Source organism: Caloenas nicobarica, chromosome 2, assembly GCF_036013445.1.
Source record: "Caloenas nicobarica isolate bCalNic1 chromosome 2, bCalNic1.hap1, whole genome shotgun sequence".
Lineage (NCBI taxonomy): Eukaryota > Metazoa > Chordata > Aves > Columbiformes > Columbidae > Caloenas > Caloenas nicobarica.
This window is the reverse complement of record NC_088246.1, coordinates 95,639,813-95,663,188: the sequence shown is the minus strand read 5'-3', so window position 1 is coordinate 95,663,188 and position 23,376 is coordinate 95,639,813. Positions and strand designations below refer to the sequence as shown.

Genomic DNA, 23,376 nt, shown 5'->3' with positions numbered 1-23,376 from the left:
TACTTCGGGTTTCAGCAGCAAACATTAAAGTCAATCTTGAGAAAGACAAGGCTTGAGAAACAAGATTATTTTTGATGCATAAATTATCTCTGATGCTGATTATTATCAGTGTAAATTCTCTAAGTGGAAGTATCACCACTCGCAGTTATTCTTCAGAGTGCTCTTGCCTTTTATTTGGTACCATTCGGTCAGTTTTAAATCCAGCCCTACAGCTTTTTACAATTACTTAATCACTTTTGCCCCTCCAGTGATCTTCTGCAAAGGATTCTATTGTTTACAAAACAGGTTTTGAGTAGTATTTCAACAATATCTCAAAACAGTATCTAGTATTTTGAGACAGAGCAAATAAAAATGGTTAAACAGTAAAGAGAAAGAAGCTTCCTTATACATGTAGTCCTTCATTTCTGCAGCTGGGTGCATTTACATATTACACGCACTGCCTTCAGTGAGCTTCTCTGTGTGGGTTCAGTGCTAATCTTGCTGGCGCATTGGGAAGGAAAGTAAGGAACTGTTCCTGGCAGGACAATTCCTGAATGTAAATTCTACACGTCGTTTCTTTTCCGGACCAAACCCTAAGGGATTTCAGGTATTAGTGCTGCTAAGAGCTGGGATAACTCACGTTACAGGCCAGATGTTACTTTCGTTTGTGCCGGTGTCCCTTGCACAGTGGCAGAGGCAGCAGATGTGGAGCAGCAGCTGCTGCTTTTCTGGGCCACGTGGACACCCAAACCATCCTCCAGTCTCACAGAGACATAATGCCAGCAGGAGCTTCTGGATCTGTCATGGACAATTGAGAGCAGTGGTTTCCTCTCCAAGGCAAAGGGTAGAGGCTGGTGTGCAACTTGCATACCATAGTAGCATACAATTCATACCATTATTTCAGAGGCATGTGATATACTGGGAAGCAAATAAGACTGAGTACTATGATCCCAGTTAAATGCTGGGAATGGATATAAAGACACACTATGGAATCACAGAATGGTTGGGGTTGGAAGGGACATCTGGAGATTACTTAGTCCAACCCACCTGCTAAAGCAGGTTCACCAGAGCAGATGGCACAGGAAGGTGTCCAGGCAGGTTTTGAATGTCTCCAGAGAAGGAGACTCCACAACCTCTCTGGGCAGCCTGTTGTGCTCTGGCACCCTCCAAGTACAGAAGTTTCTCCTCATATTCAGATGGAACCTCCTATGCTTCAGCCTGTGCCCGTTGCCCTTCATCCTATCGTTGGGCACCACTGAAAAGAGTCTGGTCCCTTCCTCTTGACACCCACCCTTGAGATACTGATAAACATTGATGAGATTCCCTCTCAGCCTTCTCCAGGCTGAACAGACCCAGCTCTCTCAGTCTTTCCTCATAAGGAAGATGCTCCAGTCTCCTAAACATCTTTGTAGCTCGCCGCTGGACTCCCTCTAGTAATTCCTTGTCCTTCTTAAACTGGGGAGCCAGAACTGGACACAGTACTGCAGATGTGGCCTCACCAGAGCAGAAGAGAACCTCCCTCGACCTGCTGGTCACACTTTTCCTAATGCACCCCAGGATACCGTTGGCCTTCTTGGCCACAAGGGCACGTTGCTGACTCATGGTCAACCTGTTGTCGACCAGAACTCCCAAGTCCTTCTCTGCAGTGCTGTTTTCCAGCAGGTCTGCCCATAACCTGTACTGGTGCCTGGGGTCATTCCTCCCCAGGTGCAGGACCCTACACTTGCCCTTGTTGAACTTCATCAGGTTCTTCTCTGCCCAGTCCTCCAGCCTGTCCAGGTCTCACTGAATGGCAGCACAGCCTTCTGGTGTGTCAGCCCTTCTTCCCAGTTTGGTATCATCAGCAAACTTCCTGAAGGTGCACTCAGTCTCTTCATCCAGGTCACTGATGAACAGGTTGAACAGGACTGGACCTAACACTGATCCCTGGGGAACCCCACTAACTACAGGCCTCCAACCAGACTCTGCACCATTGATCACAACACTCTTGAGCTCTGCCATCCTGCCAGTTCATGATCCATCTCACTGTGCACTCATCCAGCACACACATCCTGAGCTTGCCTATGAGGAGGCTGTGAGAGATGGTGCTGAATGCCTCACTGAAGTCAAGGTAGACAACATCCACTGTTCTTCCCTCATCTACCCAGCCAGTCATACCACCATAGAAGGCTATCAGGTTGGTCAAACATGATTTCCCTTTGGTGAACCCATGCTGACTACTCCTGATAACCTGCTTTTCCTCCACATGCTTGGACATGATGTCCAGAATGAGCTGTTACATCACCTTTCCAGGGATGGAGGTGAGGCTGACTGGCCTGTAGTTTCCTGAGTCATCCTTCTTGCCCTTTTTGAAGACTGGAGTGACACTGGCTTTCTTCCAGTCCTCCTCCTGTTCTCCACAACCTTTCAAAGATGGTGGAGAGTGGCTTAGCAATAACATCTGCCAACTCTCTCAGCACGTGTGGGTGCATCCCATTGGGGCCCATGGATTTTTGGATGTCCAGTTTGTCTAAACCTCATCCTCCTTAACCAAGGGCAAGTCTTCCTTTTGCCAGACTTTGTCTCCAAGGGTCTGGGATACCTGAGGGCTGGTTTTAGCAGTGAAGATGGAAGCAAAGGCGGCATTCAGTAACTCTGCCTTCTTTCTATCATCCGTCACCAGGGCACCCACCCACCTTAATCAGCAGCAGACCTACATTTTCCCTGACCTTCCTTTTGCTGCTGATGTACTTGAAGAAGCCCTTCTTCTTGTCCTTGACATCCCTGGCCAGATTTAATTCTAAGTGGAACTTGGCCTTCCTCACCACATCCCTGCATACTCTAACAGCCACCTTATACTCCTCCCAGGTGGTCTGTCCCTTTTTCCACATTACATAAACATCCTTCTTCCACCTAGAGAGGCATGGCAGTTCCCTCATTCAGCATTGCTTGTATGAAAACTCTGATTTTTAGCCATAGCAGTAGCGTTATGGGAGATACTCAGTTAATGTGCTTTTCTTCCAGGAAGCACATTAAAGAGTGGAGTAGAAGCACTGCTTCCAGAATAACGTGCTATTGCACAGAGGAGTGAACTCCAGCAAGTACAGAGCTTTGAAATGCTCTTTCCATGCAGCCTGCAGAAGCCTCAGCTGATAGCAGTTTCATAGCCACAAACTGAAAGTGCCTCAACAATTTACAAATCTGTCCAGCCTATATTTTAAAATGCCAGGATTTGAAGCATAAAAAATATAATTTAATGTTTCAGGTTTGTTTTATTAAAAGCAGGGGGAGATGCCAAATGAATTTTAACCAATATGGATCTACCTTTGTACAACAAACTCCATGTTTCCTGAAAGTGAATAATACAGTGATAACACAAAACATTATTTACAGCCTGTAGATTCCTCAGTGAACAATTACTGTACAGTGAAGGTAATCTTTAATTTTTAACATTAGTCAGAGAAATCTCTCCCAAATGTGCTTGCTTGCTTGGTCATTTAGGCTGGAAGACAGTTCATTCTTCATGGTCGTGTGTTGGGGCAAACAAACAGGAATGAATTCAAATCCCCTTGGCAGGGCTATGAAGCAATGTCGGGTTCGTGAGCATAGTGAGGAAGCACCTGTCACCAGGATCACAAACTGCTCCATGTGTCCTGTCACCCCCAGTCACGGCCAGGGCAACTTCCTGCCCAATTCACAACCAGTTCCCAGCACGTTTTCCCTGCCCAGCCAGTCTCTTAGCTAACTCCCTCACCCCCAGTGTCCTATGATAATCCCAGATGCTTTGCAGTAGGGCTAGAGAGAAAGTGTAACCATGGCCTGAATCTCTCGATAGCTTCTTTACAGCTTCTTTTTAACTGATGTTGTAACGTAAACATCCTTTATGGGGAGCTCAATATGCACTTCAAGGAGAGACAGTGAAGCAGCTTTTAATGGGCACTTTATAACTAAACCGTGTCTCTTAAACAGTGGTTTATGTAACTAGGGCTACAAGGAATTTGTGCTAAAATAGTCACTAAGCAGTCTGTATTCCTCCACAGGCTGTTGAAGATTATTACAAAGACTTCGAAGTGGCTTCACATTTACAGGGTACACTTGCACTGGCAAATGAAGGTGTGATTTCAGTACAGCTGAACATGCTTATGCTAGGTTTTTTTTTTTTTTTTTTTCCCAAATAACAAACAAAAAGAACCCTAACGACTGCAGCTAAGCCATCAGTAACTATGTTCATCCTTCCCCATCGATTCTTCCCTTGGCCGTTAACCTCCACAGAGGTCCATGATGTTACCTCCCTCCTCCTCCTCCAGTATTCTCCTTAGCCAGGGCTACAGCAACCTTGACTGGAACAGCATGTACTAAAAGTTGTAGACAGCAGGTCAAAGCCCTCTTATAGGACCACTTGTGCAATTTCATTCCCCCTATAAAGTTGTGTTTATGTGCTTCAGCCGAATCCTAACTACAACCACGGTGTGACGGGTTGGCAACCTCTATCCCTCCCGGGACAGACGGGAGCAATGGTGAGGGGTGCCACTTCCCTTTTTGCTTTTCTTCTCACAAAACCATCTATTGAGCATTCAGTGCATGCCAGCTGGGTGGGACACAGTCCTCCCCATTATGTACTAGGACTGGGCGACAGTCACCGAATGAAGAAGCTGGCCAAGGACTTCACTTGGTTCAGAGACAGCAAAATTCAAGAGGGAGCTGAAGGCCTGCAGCAAACACTCAGGAGTCCTCAGAGGTTTGTTGTAAGAGCAGCCAAGTCTGGCGAAGAGACCTGAGCTGAGCTTTGCTACCTTAACACTGGTTTCTTTTGAATAAAGCCAAACCCCAGGAATGAGCCTAGTTTGGACCATACTGTATATGCTGTCTGCACTGGGAGAAAACACACATTGGGAAGCTGCCAATACCAGTTTCAATCTTAGGTTTTGGTAGATCTATTGATTTTTAAAATATATTCTGTTCCAAATTCCCTACCGCAGATGTATTGGTTTTCACATGATTTCCAAAGATCGCTCCATCTGTCTGGTTTTATTTAGGGAGAGGAGAAGCAAAACTTGTAGACCATGGAAGCCGAATTCTTTGTTTTGGCTATTTCTAAGTGGAATCAGCATTGTGGGGTTTGGGATGGGTGTCCGTGATGGGACTAAATACCAGGTGGAATTAGCTTATTATGAAAGTCCTTGTCTGAATCACCATTCTTTCTCTTTTTCTTTTTTTTTTTTTTCTCAGCAAGGATTAAAACTGCATAAAAGAATAACTGATATATGCTGAAGTATCTTTTAATATCTACTTACTTTTGGAGTGTATTCTATAATTTTTTTAATTATTTTAGACTAAGAGGTTTTTAGAAAGTATAAGAAACATAAAAAAATATAAAACATAAAAGTCAAAGATATAAATGTGTGCACTTCTGGCATCCTATCATTGCATATCATGCATGTCATGACTTACGAAAAAAAACAGATATGCACATCACTGAAGGTATACAGTCAGTGGCCACTTTCTCTAGGTGTAACATTTTTACACGGTAAAACAGAATTTAGAAGTAGAAGGTAAACTGAACAGTGTGTTGGTAAAGCAAAACTTAAGTGCATACATACATTCTGTAACAACTAGAAAGGGAATTTCTAGTTTTAAGGGAGCAAAACCAATACTGTAAACATTGATTTTCTCTGGGTTTTTTTCTGCAAATCATTCATCAGGTATTCAGTTTTAACACTATATTGAGTACAGCAACTGCAGATTAAGGCGATTACATACACAGTTTTCTGGTTTGGTTTAGCTTCTACATTCAGCATTTCTGTTATTCTGTCTTTGTCTTAAAGTGGTGACTAGGGGGTTGTACATCACTGTTGAACAATAAGTAATAAGAAGGATCTGGTTCTAAATCAAACCCTCACACTTGCTGATAACTTTGTCCCAAGCACTGCATTTGGCTGCCCGAGGAAACCACTTCCCTCCAACCTTTGTATGTGAAGCTCAATGAACAGTTTAAGTTATTTTAACTTACTTTTGGCAGCTGATTTGCATAATTGCAATAATACCACAATAACATCCTTAATTTCACTGACACTATTGTTTTAACTCAGCCTCAGTAATGGTATTTGTCTAATTATTCCAGTAGTAGGTTACTTCTAAAGCAGCAATATCCAACTTGTATCACCCTACCTAGCTAAGTCCTGTGACATCCTAACAAAGCTGTGGCATGCAGCCAGGGAAGAAAATGATAATTTCTAAAATAGATGAATACCTGTATTTTCACTAGCAGCCAATTACTGTGAGTGAGAATGTCGTGTGGAAACAGAGTACGATTGTCAGTAGATGACAGCAGCAATGATACGAGCAGACTTTTCAAAATTGGGAGTAGACTTTGAATGTCAGCTACTTAACAGTCCCTGCTAATACTGCTCATAGTGGAACATATATTGAGCTGTTTGATTAAAATATTACGCCTCACAGTATAACAAGCCTGGTACAGGCTCTTGTGCATTCTGAATATTTAATTTGTTTAACTTTGCATGATGACACAACAGGAGCCATTTCAATGTGAACACATACACTCTGGCAGGCAGAAATGCAGCTGTGTTGCTGGGAACAATTCACATAGAAAGGTGTCAGAATTAGATGTGCTCACGCTCAAGTTAAAATGACAGCTAAAAAATTTCTCATCACTGACATCATTAGCACAGTGTATTTCAGAAAGCAAACTCACTGAAGACTCAATAACCATGTAAGACTGAAGAAACAGAGCTCTCTTGAAAAATATTAACTCTCTCCACATCTGTGGTAGAAAGACTTGCTGGAATGACTTAATCAGTAACATGTATAAACACGTCGTCCCCATCTGGTTGCATTTTACTGGTTCTTGGATTCAGCAGGAAAAACTTTTTCCTTCTTCCTTTCCACCCACTAAAATGAAGCCCAATACAATTTCCCCAGCATTTTCTCTCGCATTTTACGAAAGTTTTCCCTTCACAAGAGGTCCTGCCTTATTTTGGGGTAGGACAAAAAACATTTCAGCTTGAAAATGTCCAAATGCCAGGAAGGAAAAAAAAAATCTTGCATATTAACAGAAAAATTTGATCTGCAGGGTGCTGAAAAACTAATTTACTTAACAAAAGAAAAAAACCTGAGCAGTAGCCAGCTGAAAACAGGTACTAAGTACAGTGCAGATCAACGTCCTTGATTTTAAGCAGCTAGTAGGGTGGGCAAAACAGTAATGTATACAGTGCGAATTGTGGGTAAATGCATTTAAGTCGATGGGTTTCATCACTGCCAACTCATCTTAAAAGACAAGTTTCCTGGTACAGGTTTCTGCTTCCATTGACATCAAAAGTAAATCTCCCAAATGGTCGACAACAATAATATTTTTGTTTAAATTACTACATCGCCCTCAGATGCTGATGCTGCTTTTGCTTATAAAGACAGCTGAGGGAGGGTTGTTAAAAACAAACATAAGAACAAAAAGCTTGAAATTAGATTGTTGAATTATTATAATAATGGTTTGTAATTCCAAGTACATGTCACTCAGTGTACTTCAGCTTCTTCTAAGCATTCCCCTGAGGACTTCTGAGTCATGTATCAAACTCCTCTTCCATGCAAGACTTACGAAATCTGCCCTTCCTAAAGCAGCAGTTCTTTCCCTCCAACTTGCTGAGTATTTCTGCTGAGCATCAAGAGTTAATCAACTATGCAAATTAACTCCAAACATATGACTAAAATTTAGAAATAATCTCACCTGTTGGTTGTATAGGAGGAAGGGGCGAGGTGTTTGAAGCAGGACACGGAAAACATTTCAATTGCAATGTAAATAAACAAAGATAACACATAAAGACACATATGCTGTCCAGAAAGCAATCTGTACATTATGCTTTCGAACTTTTACACTGCTGTTTTGAGGTGGGTTAAAACATCTTATATTCCAACTGCCTTAGGAAGGCTGAATAAAAACTTGCTCATGCACTAAAAGATTGGACTGTCACCAAGTGATGGATGGCTTTTCTATGTTCTCTGTAGGGCATTTCAATACCATAGACTCCAAGTGCTCTTGATTAAAAGGCGACATTCTCATTTAGGGTCCCGTCACTGCCTGAGCTTCAAACCATTATCATTCACCTGCACTGGTGCTTTCAGTGACAAAATACTTAGCAAAATGTATAAAATACTAATTACTTCAGTCACTTTGATAGAGGTATGAAACACCCTAAAGCAAAGCTCTATTACACTGTGGGAGGGTTTGAATTCAAAATTAAAAATCCAGCCAAAGGGAGAATAAGATTTTAACTACATTCCCACTTCTCAAACTTTTCTTGAAAACCTGGGGGAAAAAGACTTAGCAATTTCATAACACAAGAACTCCCTTCTTACCGGTACTGCTCACTTAAGAAAAAAGAAAAAAATCCAGAAAACCTCAGAATTACTTGGTTCTCTTCAAAATTATTAAACTTTCAAACATAGAAAGAGGCTAACAATCTTTAATAAAAAGCTCTGACTTCTTCTCAAGAGATTTCAGATGCCAAACATGTTTTTCCATTTAAAAACTTTCAAGCACTATGACAGACAAAGTTTTATAACTTACAGATATTTCAAGGAAAAAAAAAATACTATTTTCTATGGGGAAAAGCCTCAAATAAAATGTAAGTGGGACGCAACTGTGAATAGCTTCCCACTATCCCAGAAAAGCTTGGTTTAATTTGCATTTGCCACAAAGCTCCCTTCGGCTTAAATAATTGCAAAGTATCTCTCACTTTCAGATTTCATTTGCTGGACTGAGACTACTCCTTGTTTATAATGTTTGACAGTTTTCTTTATTAAGAAAATTGTAACTTGGACAAATTCATAAGCTGAATGGCATTCTGAAGCAGCTCTGGAGCTAAAAATGTCAGTATATATGGAGTGAAAAAGCACGTGTTAGTTCATACTTTCACCAAGGGTAAAACAGAGCCCAGGTAACAGAATATTTTGATTCCCCAAGAGAAAAAAAAGTCTTCTAAATTGATGGGCCTTAAGACTGAAAATGGATGGAAGCATGCTAGCAAAAAAGACTAGAGTAAATCACAATTGAATTTTTATAAAAACTGCCAGTACATTCCTTTCTCTATCAGAAAAATTCAATTCAGTCAAGGACTTCAGCTACACTGCTTCTTAAAGTTTAAAATACATCATTTGATATAGAACAGTTAAGGTCAAAGTATTTCAGGAGAAAAGACTGGAGGATTACAATATGCTCATGTGCTGTTAACATTGTAATGCTGCTCAGGGAGCGCATCAAAATCCCTCTGTCCAATATGAGGCTTCAGCCAAGGTAGGAGAAGGATGCAAGTCCATTCATCTGCGTGTGACTGAACCAGGGATGAGGAAAGCAGAAAGATATCAGCTCCTATGGCCGACAGGAAAGCAATTCCATTCTGCAAAAAATACTCAGTTTCCTGATTCTAGTTTATTCTGTAAAACATTATCCATTTTCACAGGAAACAACGTTTGAGAAACACGCAAAACCAAAACAACATTACTTCAGGAAAAGGCGATTAATTAGTTTCAAGTAAAGACGGGGTGTATGTTTCTTCCAGAGCTCCTACTCTATTTTTCTTACGAAAAATAGACCTGAATTAGAATAGTAATTTTACATTCAGATGTTATAGGCTAACTGGTAAACAGATACAGAAAACAAAACTTTACTTTTGTATTTTCCCTATTTTTTGCACAGTTTAGCACTTCCTTCTGTCTCTCGTCACTTTAGGTAGATAAAAATTCTATTTCTATTACGTTTCTGCTAACTACTCTACTGCTGCCATGATGCACTAGTACATACTAGCAGTTGTACTGAGAAGGCTTAGCACTCCACTCTGAAGTTACTCAGAAGATATTTTTTCCATTTGTGTCCAGGTACTTAAGACTATCATACCCAGACACAATGTCAAAAAGACAAATGTTAGCTACAGTGACGTATGGAACATTCCACTTCTAAAGCAATGGAGAATAAAAATATTCTTTCTACAAACCTTCAAAAAGTTATCAAAAGCATAACATATCAGAGAGCAGTAATTGTATCAGATGCTCCAAAGGTCTTTAAATGAGGAAAAGAAAAAGAAAAAAACCTATACTATAGTTTTTAAAAATCTTCAGACTACAAATGTCATCCTTACTGTTCGCCTCATATTATGGGACAAAAAAAATTCTGGCTGAACATGCCCTGAATACTACATCCACCTGCCTTCATCTAGCAAACTCGACACCAACTATTCCTGCTTTGAATAGCACACCAAGTCTTCTGTACTCAGCAAAATTGTAGGTGCATTATCCTATGGATACCTAAATTTAACTGGATAATGAAAAAAACCTGGTGACCGAACCAAAAGAAACACACAGCAAATTCTAATTTACATGAAAATAAAGTAATACAAGTATCTAATGAAGACTATTTTGAGGCTGCTCAGGAGGAAAAGGGAGGAGAGAATTGTATAGTAATGCTAATTTCAAGTCAAATTTCTGAATTATCCCTGCAGAAACATTTTTACAACTAGGTGCTTGTTTACTCAACTGTATAAGTTCTGTGGCCATATACTTCACCCTGATACTATATATTGAAGTTGAGGAACTGCAGCACATCTGAAAAGCACTAGACAGTTCAGTGGTTTGAATATAAACTTGTACCCCGACTACCTTTTTTGCTGGACTTGAAATGGAACTGTTAAAAGACTTTACTTTTCCACTACATTAGAATTAGTGAAGTTTTGGTATCATGTTCATGATCGTAAGTATGAGGGAAACCTAGTATTTAATATTTTGTGATGGGCCTAAAGGGATATTTTGAGAGGTTTCCCACAGTAAATTATTTATCGAATAAAAAAATACCTTCTGGACAGATGGAAAGGAGAAGGATTAAAAGGGCAGTTCTGTGGCTGCAACAAAAGGCAATTCTGGCTGCAACAAATATGTTTAACAAAAATTAAGGAGAAAATTGGATTTCTGACTTGAGAAAATTAAGGGTCATTAATGTAAGACTCAATCTAGCATTGCTAATTCTAGACTATGTAAGCAAAGATCACCAACTTAAGGAACAGGACTTTCCCGATAGCTATTTTGGTTCGAGGAGCCCAAACATGCTGTGCACATGTCGAGGAAATATTCCTATTCCAGTCTGTTGATTTTAAGAGTTAATTTTGCTGTAAGAACGTTGTGCTGTTCCTCCCAGGGAAAAACAGCTCTACTAAAACATAACCACTGTTACAGCGTAGGGGAATTAATACTGTCTACATGTAGTCATTGAGTTTTTAGGCTTCATTAACACATTGTGAGGAAAAGTACCCAACTGAGGGACCCTGACCTGCCTATGGAAGGAGCGTACGACTGTTCGTCTAGGGAGAGCGCACCCACCTTGATCACATAAATCAATCAGCTGTCTGAAACAAGACACGGTAACACTGCATCACTGCGGCTGGATGGGGTTTCAGAAGGTGACTGGCCCACCTGCTGCTCAAAGGAGTCAACACCGACCTTGGACCAGGCTGCTCAGGGCTTTGTCCCAGCAGGTCTTGGACACCTCCAAGGACAGAGACTCCATAGCTCTCTGGGCAACATTCCATCTCCCTAGTTAGAAATCAATATCGTATAAAATAGAAAATACTGGTTTTATTAACAAAAAAGCTCTCTTGGTCATGAGCAGTCACATAACTCACATTAATTACTGCCCTAATTTCTGCATGTTCCATTTCAGCAGTATTTTGCTGTAGTCCTGATGGTTTCAGGGCATAAATGTAAAAAAGTTTCTAAGCCCAGGGGTCACCTTTTATTAAATGTACCTGTTTATCTGGAAAATTAAGACAAGCTTCTGGATGGACTGCATACCAATACACCACTGACTCAAAGAAAGTCTGGGTTTATGGCACATAACTTTCATGCAGTTTCCTACAGGGTTTTAACTCCCTCCTCCTCTCTCCTAGGTGATGAGTGTTTTCATAATAGTTTCTCCCTTCCCTGATTAACATCTCCTGTACTCCTGGGATGCCACTAACCTTTTCTTCAAAGATGGTCTATTTGATACATACCTAACCAAACTCTAAGCAGTTGTTCTGTATTTAGCTTGGGAAGTTGCCCTTTCATTTCCAGATTTGAAAGACTTGTATGCTTGAAAGCTTATTTGATTTTTCCAGCTGTAACACTTAAGTGACACTATCCATAGCTTTAAACCTTGTTTAATTTATGCAGAAACTATCATAGGCATCTCAGCCTTTTCTGCCCTTCTCCTCATTCTTTTGCTAACTCAGAAAAGCATAAATCTGAGGAAGCAGTAAATAAGGCTGTTGTGATAAGCATATTACATCCTTATGAACACAGGGGTAAGTAGAGCTACAAGCAAGCCAACACTGTAAGGGCAGAAAAGTAAAAAAAAACTAACTCGCTTGAAACTGTGTTGAAGGTTTCACCTCTAGAGCTGTGGATGTTTGCAAAATGAGGTGTCTTTTTACATTATGTCAGATTTAATATAATTCACATATTACGCAGGTTGTGCACGGAAGCACACAGAAGTGCAATATTTTGTCTGTTTAATGAAAATTAAGGTCATATGACAGAAAATAAATCATTTTTCCCTGTTTAATAAATGACAGAAGGACAGATATGATACTGGACGTCTTTCTTCATGTGGTAAATCTTAGCAATGGCTTGCAATGCTTTACAGAAGGATTTTTCTTTTAGTTCCCCAAAAAGCTCCTTATCCACAGCACAGTCTTATAATTAGCAAGGACAATTTTTTTTCCTAAGTCAGCCAACACTCACATCCTGAGGCAGGATGATTCAAACCATGTAACTACAGATATTTGCCCCTCCCAGAATGATGGACTCTACAGTTTAATTATGTATTACTCACAAAATTGTTTCCTTCTACCCATTTCAAAGTTGTTGCTTGAATTAACAGTGATGTATTTTTTTTTACAACATAAATGCACGTTATTAGACGGCATGACCATATAGGTTTTTTGGCTAGAGTTTTGGAAGGAAATGATTTCTGATCCCTGTTTGCACAACTGTGCATTTTGGATTAAAATTATCATTAGACAAAACACGTAACAGAAATAAATACCTAAAATACATAAGCAGACCATTTTGACAACTGTGTTCAATACCAGCCTACAGAGTTGTCCTGTGTGGAACAGATAGAACCTCCATCCTCAGCTGTAGAGGAGAAAACATTGACACACTCCCCTCCCACCACACCAGCCTGGTTTCCAGCCTGGTGGTTAGAGAGGGTGTGCCTGGGGAAAAAGAGGGTTTGAATCCCCTCTGGCAGCAGCAGGAACAGGACTAACTCCAAGTGGAGCACAGAGCAAGCACTTGTAAGGACACGTGATATAAAAAGCAAGTGTCAGGGCCGTGTGACTTCTGTTCAACTTTTGAAAGATGGGGTTTAGTACCTGCTTTCAGAAAGGCAGATGTTCATGGTTCTGAATCCCAAGTGGAAAGAGACGCCTGTATCTTCAGAGAGAAGTGGAATTAGGACTAGTGCCTAGTATTTCCTGCTAGCTTACTTTGGTGGCATCTCACAGAGCTTGCTAGAGCTTGTAGAATCCGTTCTATGGTACTTAGAGACTGACAGACAAGCAGCATAACAGCTGAAGCTGTTACTCTCCAGGTCTTCCCACAGACAGGGACACTGGATCTACAAATGAATCAGACCTTGAACTGCTCCAGTTTTCATTTAGTTTGTTAAGGAAAACTAATAAAACCTGCAGTTAAGAGTCTCTTAGCTCATGAAATAGCTCACTTGTAGCATAAGAGTGGTTTTCCTTGCCATGTGGTCCCTTTTCTTCCTTGTGCTACCTCTGACACCTGTTAGACATCCCTGTGAATCAGCCCACTCCACCAGTGCCACAGGAGATGATGCAGCTTCCCGGGAGAGAGGGAAGGTTTGGCAAGCCAGTCTTCTGACCGATGACCTCTGTCAGTGGCTGAGCAGGTCTGGTGTGATGCAGGCAGCAGGAGCACATAGCTGAGACTTGTGGAGGTGGGAAAGAGTGAAGAAGATAGGAGAAGAAGGGGACTCTCTCCTTTTCGATCGTGAGAAGCCAACAGGTTGCATAACTGTGCCTCTTGAGGTTGCAGGTGTGAGTTGCGATGAGGCAAGACATGCTGATCATGGAAATGAATTCTGCTGGGAGGACGAGGCATATTTCACAACGTGGAGTGTCACAACTTTTATGGCTTTCTGTAGGTCTAAATAAATTGCCAATGTCTCAATTCTATCTTCTTGGAATGCTTAAAAAATGTTTTCAAAACCCTCCCAGGCTACCAAATTAATATTTCTATTAGCATTTCTAATCCAAAATTAATACATTTATATAACTACTAATGTCTTGCTAAAGCAAGAACTGAAGTTATTACCAAACAGAAGCATTACACTTTACAAAAATGTGAAGAAGTCTGACATCTCTTCAAATCTGCAATAACTAGACAGTTACGTTATTCCAAGTTTTCTTTTGTTAATCTGAACCTTTTAATGTGTTATATGGATTCTGAGATCGCTTTTTAGGAGCGCTACCTCTCAGATGAAATGGCATGCTAAAGCACATGCATGCACTTTTTTAGATTGCTTTCTCTTTCAAAAAATAACCTGTCCTATTTTATCTCCTTATGATAGAAGAAGTGAACCATCTTTACTATCTCTCCTAACTTTCTTGAAAGTTTATTATGAACCCTGAAATGAAGTGTGATCATAGTAAGACTCTCCATTGTCTGTTAGCTAAAGGAAAAAATAAAATTCTCTACTAGGATAAGGGGAGAAGGGTAAAAAAACCATGACGCCAGCATACTGACGCCTGTAGTAAAAGTCAATACACATATGCTTTTGCCTTTCTACAACATAACACATCTGTGTTTACTCTAAATCTAAAACTAATCACATTTGCTTGGGGGGTTGGTAATTCTCTGAGACTGGCATAGACTGGTTTGGAAATTCACATACTTTTATGATTACAGATCATCTAAAGCCTTCAATATGTGATAAATGTCAGGCAAAGTCAATGCTTGGCTCTAAGTTGTGACAGTTTCCCTTTTAATCTAGATTACCCTAAAAAAGAAATTCCTTTTCTTTTTTTAATAAAGCTAAATGTAAAACACACATAACTTTTGCCAGATTCCCCAACAAAATCTGCTAATTATCTTTTAATTATCATTTTTTCCCCATCGTGGACTGGAGGGATTCTCATTCTTTAACAGATTTGATTTCAAATGTGCAAGTGACAAAAACTGGTACCTCAGGATAACCCTGGCCCTCATTAGTGGACTGCCTGAAAATATGCTGTTTTTTTGGGAAGAGTACGAAAAACCCCATGAGAGAAGAGATGCTCAATTTTTCAGTTGTTCACTGTCTGCTTTGTTGCAGAAATTATCTTTGTAGTCATATGTTTGAAAGGATTAGGAGATGTAAGCAGTGACCCCCTGAGTCTTTCATGCAGAGACCAGCAAGTCTGGGGGAATTTTAGTGCTCTGTGGTATGGTCACATGCAGTGTGACGCCACAGCACATTACCTATCTGTGGGACAGCTATGCCAATATAAACACTTCCTGATAAAACTCTTATTAAGAAACAACAATTTGTTTTAAACTGGCTGAGCTAGTTTTGTAAGAGCCAAGACTCTTTGGTAGGGTTGTGAATAAAGGTGCAAGTGGCTGAACTTGAAGGGCTCACCTCAGCAGTTCTTATCAGTAACTACCAATCAACTGCACCGTATCATGATATCTGTGCTTTATCCAATGAAAGTGTCATTCAAATCAACTTAATTAGGTTTGAGTTAACATCCCCTGGGAGTACATTAAAGATATTTTTCCAGGCAAGCAGTATCTTCAGATTGGTACTGCTTCATTGGTTAAATTCATATATTTTCAGTTACTGTCATAACCTTAACGGCTGAGATGGTTAAAAAAAAACAAAGAAAAAGTGCAGTCTAGAGCATAATGACGTGATAGCTTTTTAATAAACTGGCAAATACATATGTACTTACATGTCCCTACTACCATGCTGTAACATGGTCCTGCTGTCTCTTTCAGGGCAGAAGGATTGGTAGAAATGCAACTTTATTAAATTTCTGACTACAAAGGAAAATCACACTTCTCTGTTACAGAAAGTCTTATCCGGAATAGTGTTGTAATAATCAGAGTAAGTCTGTAAACAAGGTCTAAACTTGTAAGTAGGTAATTTTTAATTTCAGCTCAGAAAGCTATTACACTGCAATGTACTAGAAGAGGTTCTTGTCCCAGAACATGGTAAGAGCAGCAGTTTGGCTCAGTAGTTGTAGTGGTACTGACTGATTCTGCAGTTAAACTCATGCTCCCTAACCTTTCAGGAAATTACAGCCAGATCAAATGGATTCTTTAAAACAAAGTTATTTTAAAATGATTTGATGGTTTCCTACATACAGTGATAGGCTTGACAAAATAGCAGAACAGGAGAACTGATCAAATTTACTGATGGTTTACAGTCCAATTCCATGCCATTTACGTATTAGGGTAAGCTCTCTGTTTTTACTGGACAGATTTTGAATACATAACAGTAACCATGTTTATACATATATACTTAAGTCTTCTTGTTGAACATACAGCTGTCAATCAGAACACTAATCTGATGATCTTCAGTTTACTATATAAAACATCATCGTTCAGTTACATTTAAAATAAAATTGAGTTCTAAGTGTATCTTAGAATAATTTGTTTTATTTTCAAGTTGTGCATGAGAGGACCTTATTTAAGAGGACAACAATTTTAAACCATTTTGACTTTTGTATTCTCTAATATTTTGCATAGCTTCTGTTTTTAAGCATACAACAAGAGATATAGAAAATGTGAAGTACACATATGAAAGCCAGTTACATAAAATGAAGGTTGCCACTAGCACTGCTGCAGTATTCATGATTTAGAGATAAAATCAATATATTTAATAATTTAACTCTTAAATACCGTTGCAGAAGAGGAAGTTCAGTCTTTGTTTTCTAAATGTTGTCACGACCTGCTGCTGCTACAACAATGGAGAGGAAGGAAGCAAAGAGCATTCTCTGTGTACTTCTGTAGTTTATAGGGCCATTTACATCAGTTCAAAATGTAAGATGAACCATGAGGTAATTCTCATATCTGAAGTTGTTTCACAAATAATGTAAGCAAATATGCATTTACCATATGTTGTGGTTTGATTGCTGGGTGACAATAAAACCGTGGCAGATGTATTGTTAACCCCCTCTCTCCCCTCTTCCCTCTTCAGCCCCTCCCTCTCCCTGCTTCCCACTAAGGACAGGCGTTTGGGAGCGAAAGAAGGACCAAGAGAGTTCGAAAAATTAAAAATCTTTTACTAATGCTACCAATAAAAATAGAGAAAATAATACAAAATATACAAAACCAATCTTGAAAGTCCCGGCAACTGCTCCGGCAGATGTAGGGCTGGCACCTGAAGTCCTGGACTGGACTCCGCAGCCAACCGGAACTGGATTCAGTCTGTCACTAGGCCTCAGTTTGCAGGGACAACTCGCAAGGTCCTCTCCCAATGTCGGCCATAAGGAAAAGGGACGAGATCCTCGTGATCTCCCACTTTTATACGAAGTATCACGTGAATGGGATGGAATACTTTAGTTGGTCAATTTTCAGTTCACCTCCTGCCTGCACATCTCGCGAGATGCATCATTATCAATGACCTCGCATTCCATTGCTATGTCTACCGAAACATGTATCTAACTTTCAGGAAAACTGCAGTTAGTAAGAAGACTTTAGCTGACGGGGAAATTCACTAAAAGAGAAACTTGTTTTTAACAAAACCAGGACACCATAATATTTAGCAGTTTTCTCTCCTTATTTGTCCTCTGCCAAAATCAGACATATTTTTCTTTTTTCCAGGTCACTCTCTATCTCACTGCAAATTCTGTCTTTTAAGCTTGCTAGATGCCATGGGTAAGCATTTTCTTTCATCAATTACATCTTGATGTAGAATATATTCTTTTAAAAGTTTCCCATTGCTGTATAATCTGTAAAAATAATGGTGTGAACAGTAAGGTAGAGGAATGGTGGCATTTTAAGATCAATGTCAAAGATTCTACCCAGGGTTAAGTGTTAGTAATTAAAAAGACAGGAGACCTGGAGACAAGTCTGCACAGGAGCCAGCGATGGAGCTGAACCAGCACAGCAGCTATTGGGAATCAGTGCGCAAGGACCTCTAACTGAATGGTGCTATGTAAACCGCTGAACAACATCGGTTTTGACAAATGAATGTTACCATTTAATATACATAACAATCCTCGGCATTAAAAATCTTCTGCTGGAGTAAAGACTGGGGTATTTTTAAGTGGCATGACTGCATGGGAGGAATAATTGTGTAAGGCGAATGAAACTGATGTAACCAATTTGCAATCATGCTTTCCTGTAAACTTGCTTTTAATTTTGCATATGGTAAATACAGGCATTATATCCAAAAAGCATATTTCTCCTTCTGTAGACATGACTGACAAGCTCTATGTGCAATGTGCTTCCAAAACAAACATGACTCAACACCTTCGGGCTGGTAACTCATACAAACGATGAAGAATGTTTTTTGGTAATGTCCTAAAGTGTATCTTAGAGAAAGTAGCAATTCATATGGTGGAGAAACATAATCAAAATCAGGTTTATAAAAATCTGTATGCTGTGTGATAATTGTGCCTTCTTGTAGGATACACGCAGCTACTCAAACTAGTTGATTACATTGTTATACTTAAGCAAATTTGTTATATAAAAAAATAAACACATTTTTGAAATCTACAGTTCTACCAGAGCAGCATGTCTGTCAGGGCGAGCACTGTGATAGCTACTTGTGACATAAAGCACATGAAATGAAAACAAACTATGTGATTTGCAGAACTTACAAAACCCCCTTTTTGTTTAATTCCACGGTGATGAAATCACAGATGTGGATAAATCTGCAGTTGGCACAATGAGAAGTTTATTTTCACATAGGCCAGGCACAAGTTTCTCAGCAGAAGTTACAGGTTAATATAATGGCAAGTCCTCCGATCCCAAGTTGATCCCTGCAAGTAGTTACAAAGCTCTCGGCAGGGATCCTCTTACCTATAGTTTGTTAGTTAACCAAGGAAATAATTCACTTTATCTATTTCACAATGTCAGTTTACTTAAAATAAAAATTATTTCATGCTAAGCTATGGCATGGTATATTTGGCTTACAAAAGGCTGAAAACAGCCTGCAAAAGGCTGTTAAAAAAAATAGCAAAAAGGTTAATTACGAAAGTGAACAGCCAGAGGAGTAACAAGTGCTACCTCAGACCTTTGCTGAAAGTGGTGTATATTAAAGGTGTGTACCTATCAGACCGCCAGATGAATGTTTGGAGTTAAAGTATTAAAATAAAATAAAAATCCCACAGTCACTCATTGTATTATATATTCAGAAAAAGTATTTACAACTCATGGATGATCTAGTCCCTGACTGGCTGAGCCACTTAAAAACTGGATAAATTACAAAAGAGAGCATCAAGTGCTTGTTGACTGGCTGTATTCTGAATAGTTCAGCAAACTAGAATTACTGAGTGTTTCATTGTCACAGGTTTCCTTATCCAGAAAAGGTGCCTTACTCAGCAATTAACTAAGGACTTTATAATGACTTCTGGAGTTTAAGATTAAATAAGGTACTGCACAAGAAAGTACCAAATGATCAATGTTTCTAACTCAAAAAAATGCAAAGCTCCTATTTAATTTCTGTTTGAACTGGCTCACTCCAGAGCTAGTCAGCAACACTGAATGTGATCGCCAGAAGGTGAATGAGCTGTTTCTTGTCCCATTCCCGAGGTTACACATTTTCTGAGACTCATTTTTCCTCTTCCTCATGGGACTGATCTGCACTGTTGAGGACAATGAACATGTATGTTGACTTGGACATAACGTTGAGAAATTACTCCTTTCTCCACTGAAATCACTTGTGAGAAGAACTGCAAAAATTATTTATCACGCACTATCAAAACTCAGTTTGAGTAAGAAATCATGGATTGTCCCATAACACTGGAAACTGTCCACAGGCTTAAGTTTGCTGTGAACTTCAGAAACCAGTATGAGACTGAAGGGTTTGGGAAAGTTTTTTTTCAAATATAAAAGATTTTATATGCATTTACATTATATATTAGTATATAATGTTTTATCTCTGCATAGACATACACACACATGTCCACATGCACAGAGCAGTCCTCTCCATGCTGGAAAATCCAGACTGTTGCCTCTAGCAGACCTTAAAAAGTTGTGAAACATGACCATGCCAGGCAGTAATTTTTTGCAATTTCAGTGCAGTTTGTTTAGCTACATTAAGCGCTATGGTTCATACTCCCTCTCCTAGGGACAAGCCCAGCAGAAAAGGAAAAGAAACTATGTAAATGCCACAGGGTGAAAACAAGTGTTACAAAAGCATCACTCAGAATGAGGAAGGGCTTGTGTCTGTGCCCTGGCATGTTCACAATGGCCTTCAATTGTCTGGAGAGAAGATCTGCTGAAAAACGAAGAAGTGGTCCCCTCATCTGATGGCTCATGTGAAAATAAGCAACTGGCAGAAGAGCATACTTTGTAGCTACATTACTGATACAGTTCACAAAATATTACTGAGAAGAATCATTTCAATGGGAAAAAACAAAGAAACAAAAAAACAAACAAAAAACCCCAACCAAAAAACAAAAACAAAACCAACAACAACGACGACCGTTTTTTCCAAGCCTTTTTGACCACTTTAGCTACCAAAATCTTTCTAAAAGAAGTAATCCAAGACACAGTGCACCTAAAGTCTATATACATGTCATATACACACTCACTCTGAACCTCTTCCAGGGCTTAATTTTGGAGCACAAGATGCTACCTCATGATCAAGGGGCAGATGTCATCAGCTGGGGATGGCTCTGTGGAGCTCACAGTGGTGTCACACAACGCATAGAAGCTCTTCCACCCACCATGACTGGGGGTAGGAGGTTAGGAGAAACTCAGATTAAGAGCCCTTCTCCCTCCGCTGAGCCCGTTACCCGAAACTCGGGCTCTGAGGTTACGTCTTCATTTCACATTTAACTCTTAGGTCCACTTAGCTCAAGTGAGAGAAGGCCATAATGCAAAACTGTGTTTCAGCTGCACACAAGAGAACTAGCAGCTGTTAAATTGTGTCGTTTGTGTACTAGTCCCCTCTCTGTGACAGATCAACTAGCACAAAATCATCATCATGCACAATTAGAGGCTTGTGCTCATACAGGACTCAACTGTGGCATAATGTCAGTTACAAAGGAAACTACTGAAGCATGGAAAAAAAAATAATGACTGCAAGATGGCTTCATCAGAAAGCGTCAACACATACAATCACAGAATCACAGAATGTCAGGGATTGGAAGGGACCTCAAAAGATCATCCAGTCCAATCCCCCTGCCGGAGCAGGAACAGCTAGATGAGGCTACACAGGAAGGCGTCCAGGCGGGTTTTGAATGTCTCCAGAGAAGGAGACTCCACAACCTCCCTGGGCAGCCTGTTCCAGTGTTCCGTCACCCTCACTGAGAAGAAGTTTCTTCTCAAATTTAAGTGGAACCTCCTGTGTTCCAGTTTATACCCATTGCCCCTTGTCCTATCATTGGTTGTCACCGAGAAGAGGAGCGATTTTAAACACAGTTTTAACTCAATCTCGGTTAAGCTTTGCCTCTTCATTACACATCCATCTAGAGAAAGCATGACAACTATACTAGCGGTCTAGTTCTTTACACTGAGAGGACACAACCTCCGCACCACAGAAAGATGAAAGAAGCGGCCTGACACTCGGGCCTTCAGGGGCCTGGCAACAAACTGCCGGCCCGAGGGCCACCGGAGCCCCAGGCTTAGCGGCAGGGACCCGGCGGCCGGCCCTTCCCTGGGGCCCGGCAGCTTCCAGCACGGACACAGGCGGGACTGCCGAGGAGGCGCGGCAAGCCCGGCGGGAGAAAACAGCGCGGCTCAGAGCAGCTGAGAGGCCACGGTCCCCACAGGGGGACACGCGGTACCGGCCACGCGGTACCGGACACGCGGTACCGGACACAGCGCCCCGCCCCCAGCCACGCCCCAACCGCCTTCCCCAACGGCGCGCGCGCTGCCGGCACGCCTCCCGCGAGCATGCGCAGAAGGGAAAAGGGGGAAAAAGGAGGTGGTCGCCGCGCAGGCGCGCTGGCCGCCCCGCCCCCATTACCTGCGAACCGCCCGGCCCCGTCGCTTTCTTTTTCTTGGCGGGGCCACTGCCGGTGCCTGGGCTCGCCGGGCGCTTCTTGCTACGGGATGGGGCGCCGGCGGGAGAAGAGGCCGCCGCGGGGATCAAAGCCGCCATTTCTCCCCGCCGCGGCCGGGCTGAGCACGTCGGTGGGCCGGAACCGGGAGCGAGCGCTCCCGCTCCCCCTCCCCCTCCCGGGCCGCCGGGCAGCCCCGCGCAGGCGCAGTGGCGGCGCGGGCGGTGTCCGGCGGCGGGGCAGGCGGGCATGCGCAGTAGCGGCGGCGCGACCTTCCCCTCCCCCCGGGCGGGCGCTGTCAGGGCGGCCGTTAGCGAGGGGGTGTCGGTGCGGTCGCGGCGGTTCGGTGTCTCTTTGTGAGGGTTTCCAGCGCGGGCGGGCGAGCCCGGTGCTGTAGCAGCTGGGCCGAAGCCCATAGGAAGCGGCCCGCCTCCTCATTGCCTCCCCACCCGGCCTGGGGCGGCCCGGGCCCCCGAGGGAGCTCAGCTCACCCCGCCTGGCTGCGCGGCTTCGGGCTCGGCCTGGCCCGTGTGCGTGGGAGGTGACAAAATGCGGCTGGATTTGGGTTCGCTCACCGTAGGAGGTGGTGGGTGTGCAAGGCTGGAAAGGGCGCTGTTGCTGAGCCCCAGGTGCCACCGAGGCTTTTGAGCCCTGCAGTGTGCAGCCGTTTGGGAAGCGTACAATAAAAAGCTGTGTAAGACTTGACTGGTGAGGCTGGATCTGGAGTACTGTGTCCAGTTCTGGGCTCCCTGGTTTAAGAAGGACAAGGAATTACTGGAGGGAGTCCAGTGGCAGGCTATGAAGATGATGAGAGGTCTGGCGCATCATTCTTAAAAGGAGAGACTGAGAGAGCTGGGCCTGTTCAGCCTGGAGAAGAGAAAGCTGAGAGGCGATCTCATCAATGTTTATAAATATCTCAAGAGTGGACGTCAAGAGGATGGACCAGGCTCCTTTCAGTGGTGCCCAATGATAGGATGAGGGGCAACGGGCACAGACTGAAGCACAGGAGGTTCCATCTGAATATGAGGAGAAACTTCTTTCTTTTTAGGGTACCAGAGCACTGGAGCAGGCTGCCCAGAGAGGTTGTGGGGTCTCCTCCTCTGGAGACATCCAAAACCTGCCTGGACACATTCCTGTGCAATCTGGTTTAGGTGAACATGCTTTAGCAGCTGGGTTGGGCTAAATGATCTCC

The 23,376-nt window shown here is 41.8% G+C and overlaps 1 protein-coding gene across 1 annotated transcript in view; it reads right to left on the bottom strand.

The window, feature by feature from the left end:
• The window catches only part of INO80C (INO80 complex subunit C), a 34,759-nt gene extending 12,373 nt beyond the window's left edge, over nucleotides 1–22,386 (bottom strand). The window contains exon 1 of the mRNA XM_065629052.1: nucleotides 22,151–22,386. Within this exon, the coding sequence (XP_065485124.1) occupies nucleotides 22,151–22,285 (135 nt within the window). The 5' untranslated portion in view covers nucleotides 22,286–22,386. The remainder of the gene's footprint in view (nucleotides 1–22,150) is intronic.
• Nucleotides 22,387–23,376: the final 990 nt, after the last annotated feature.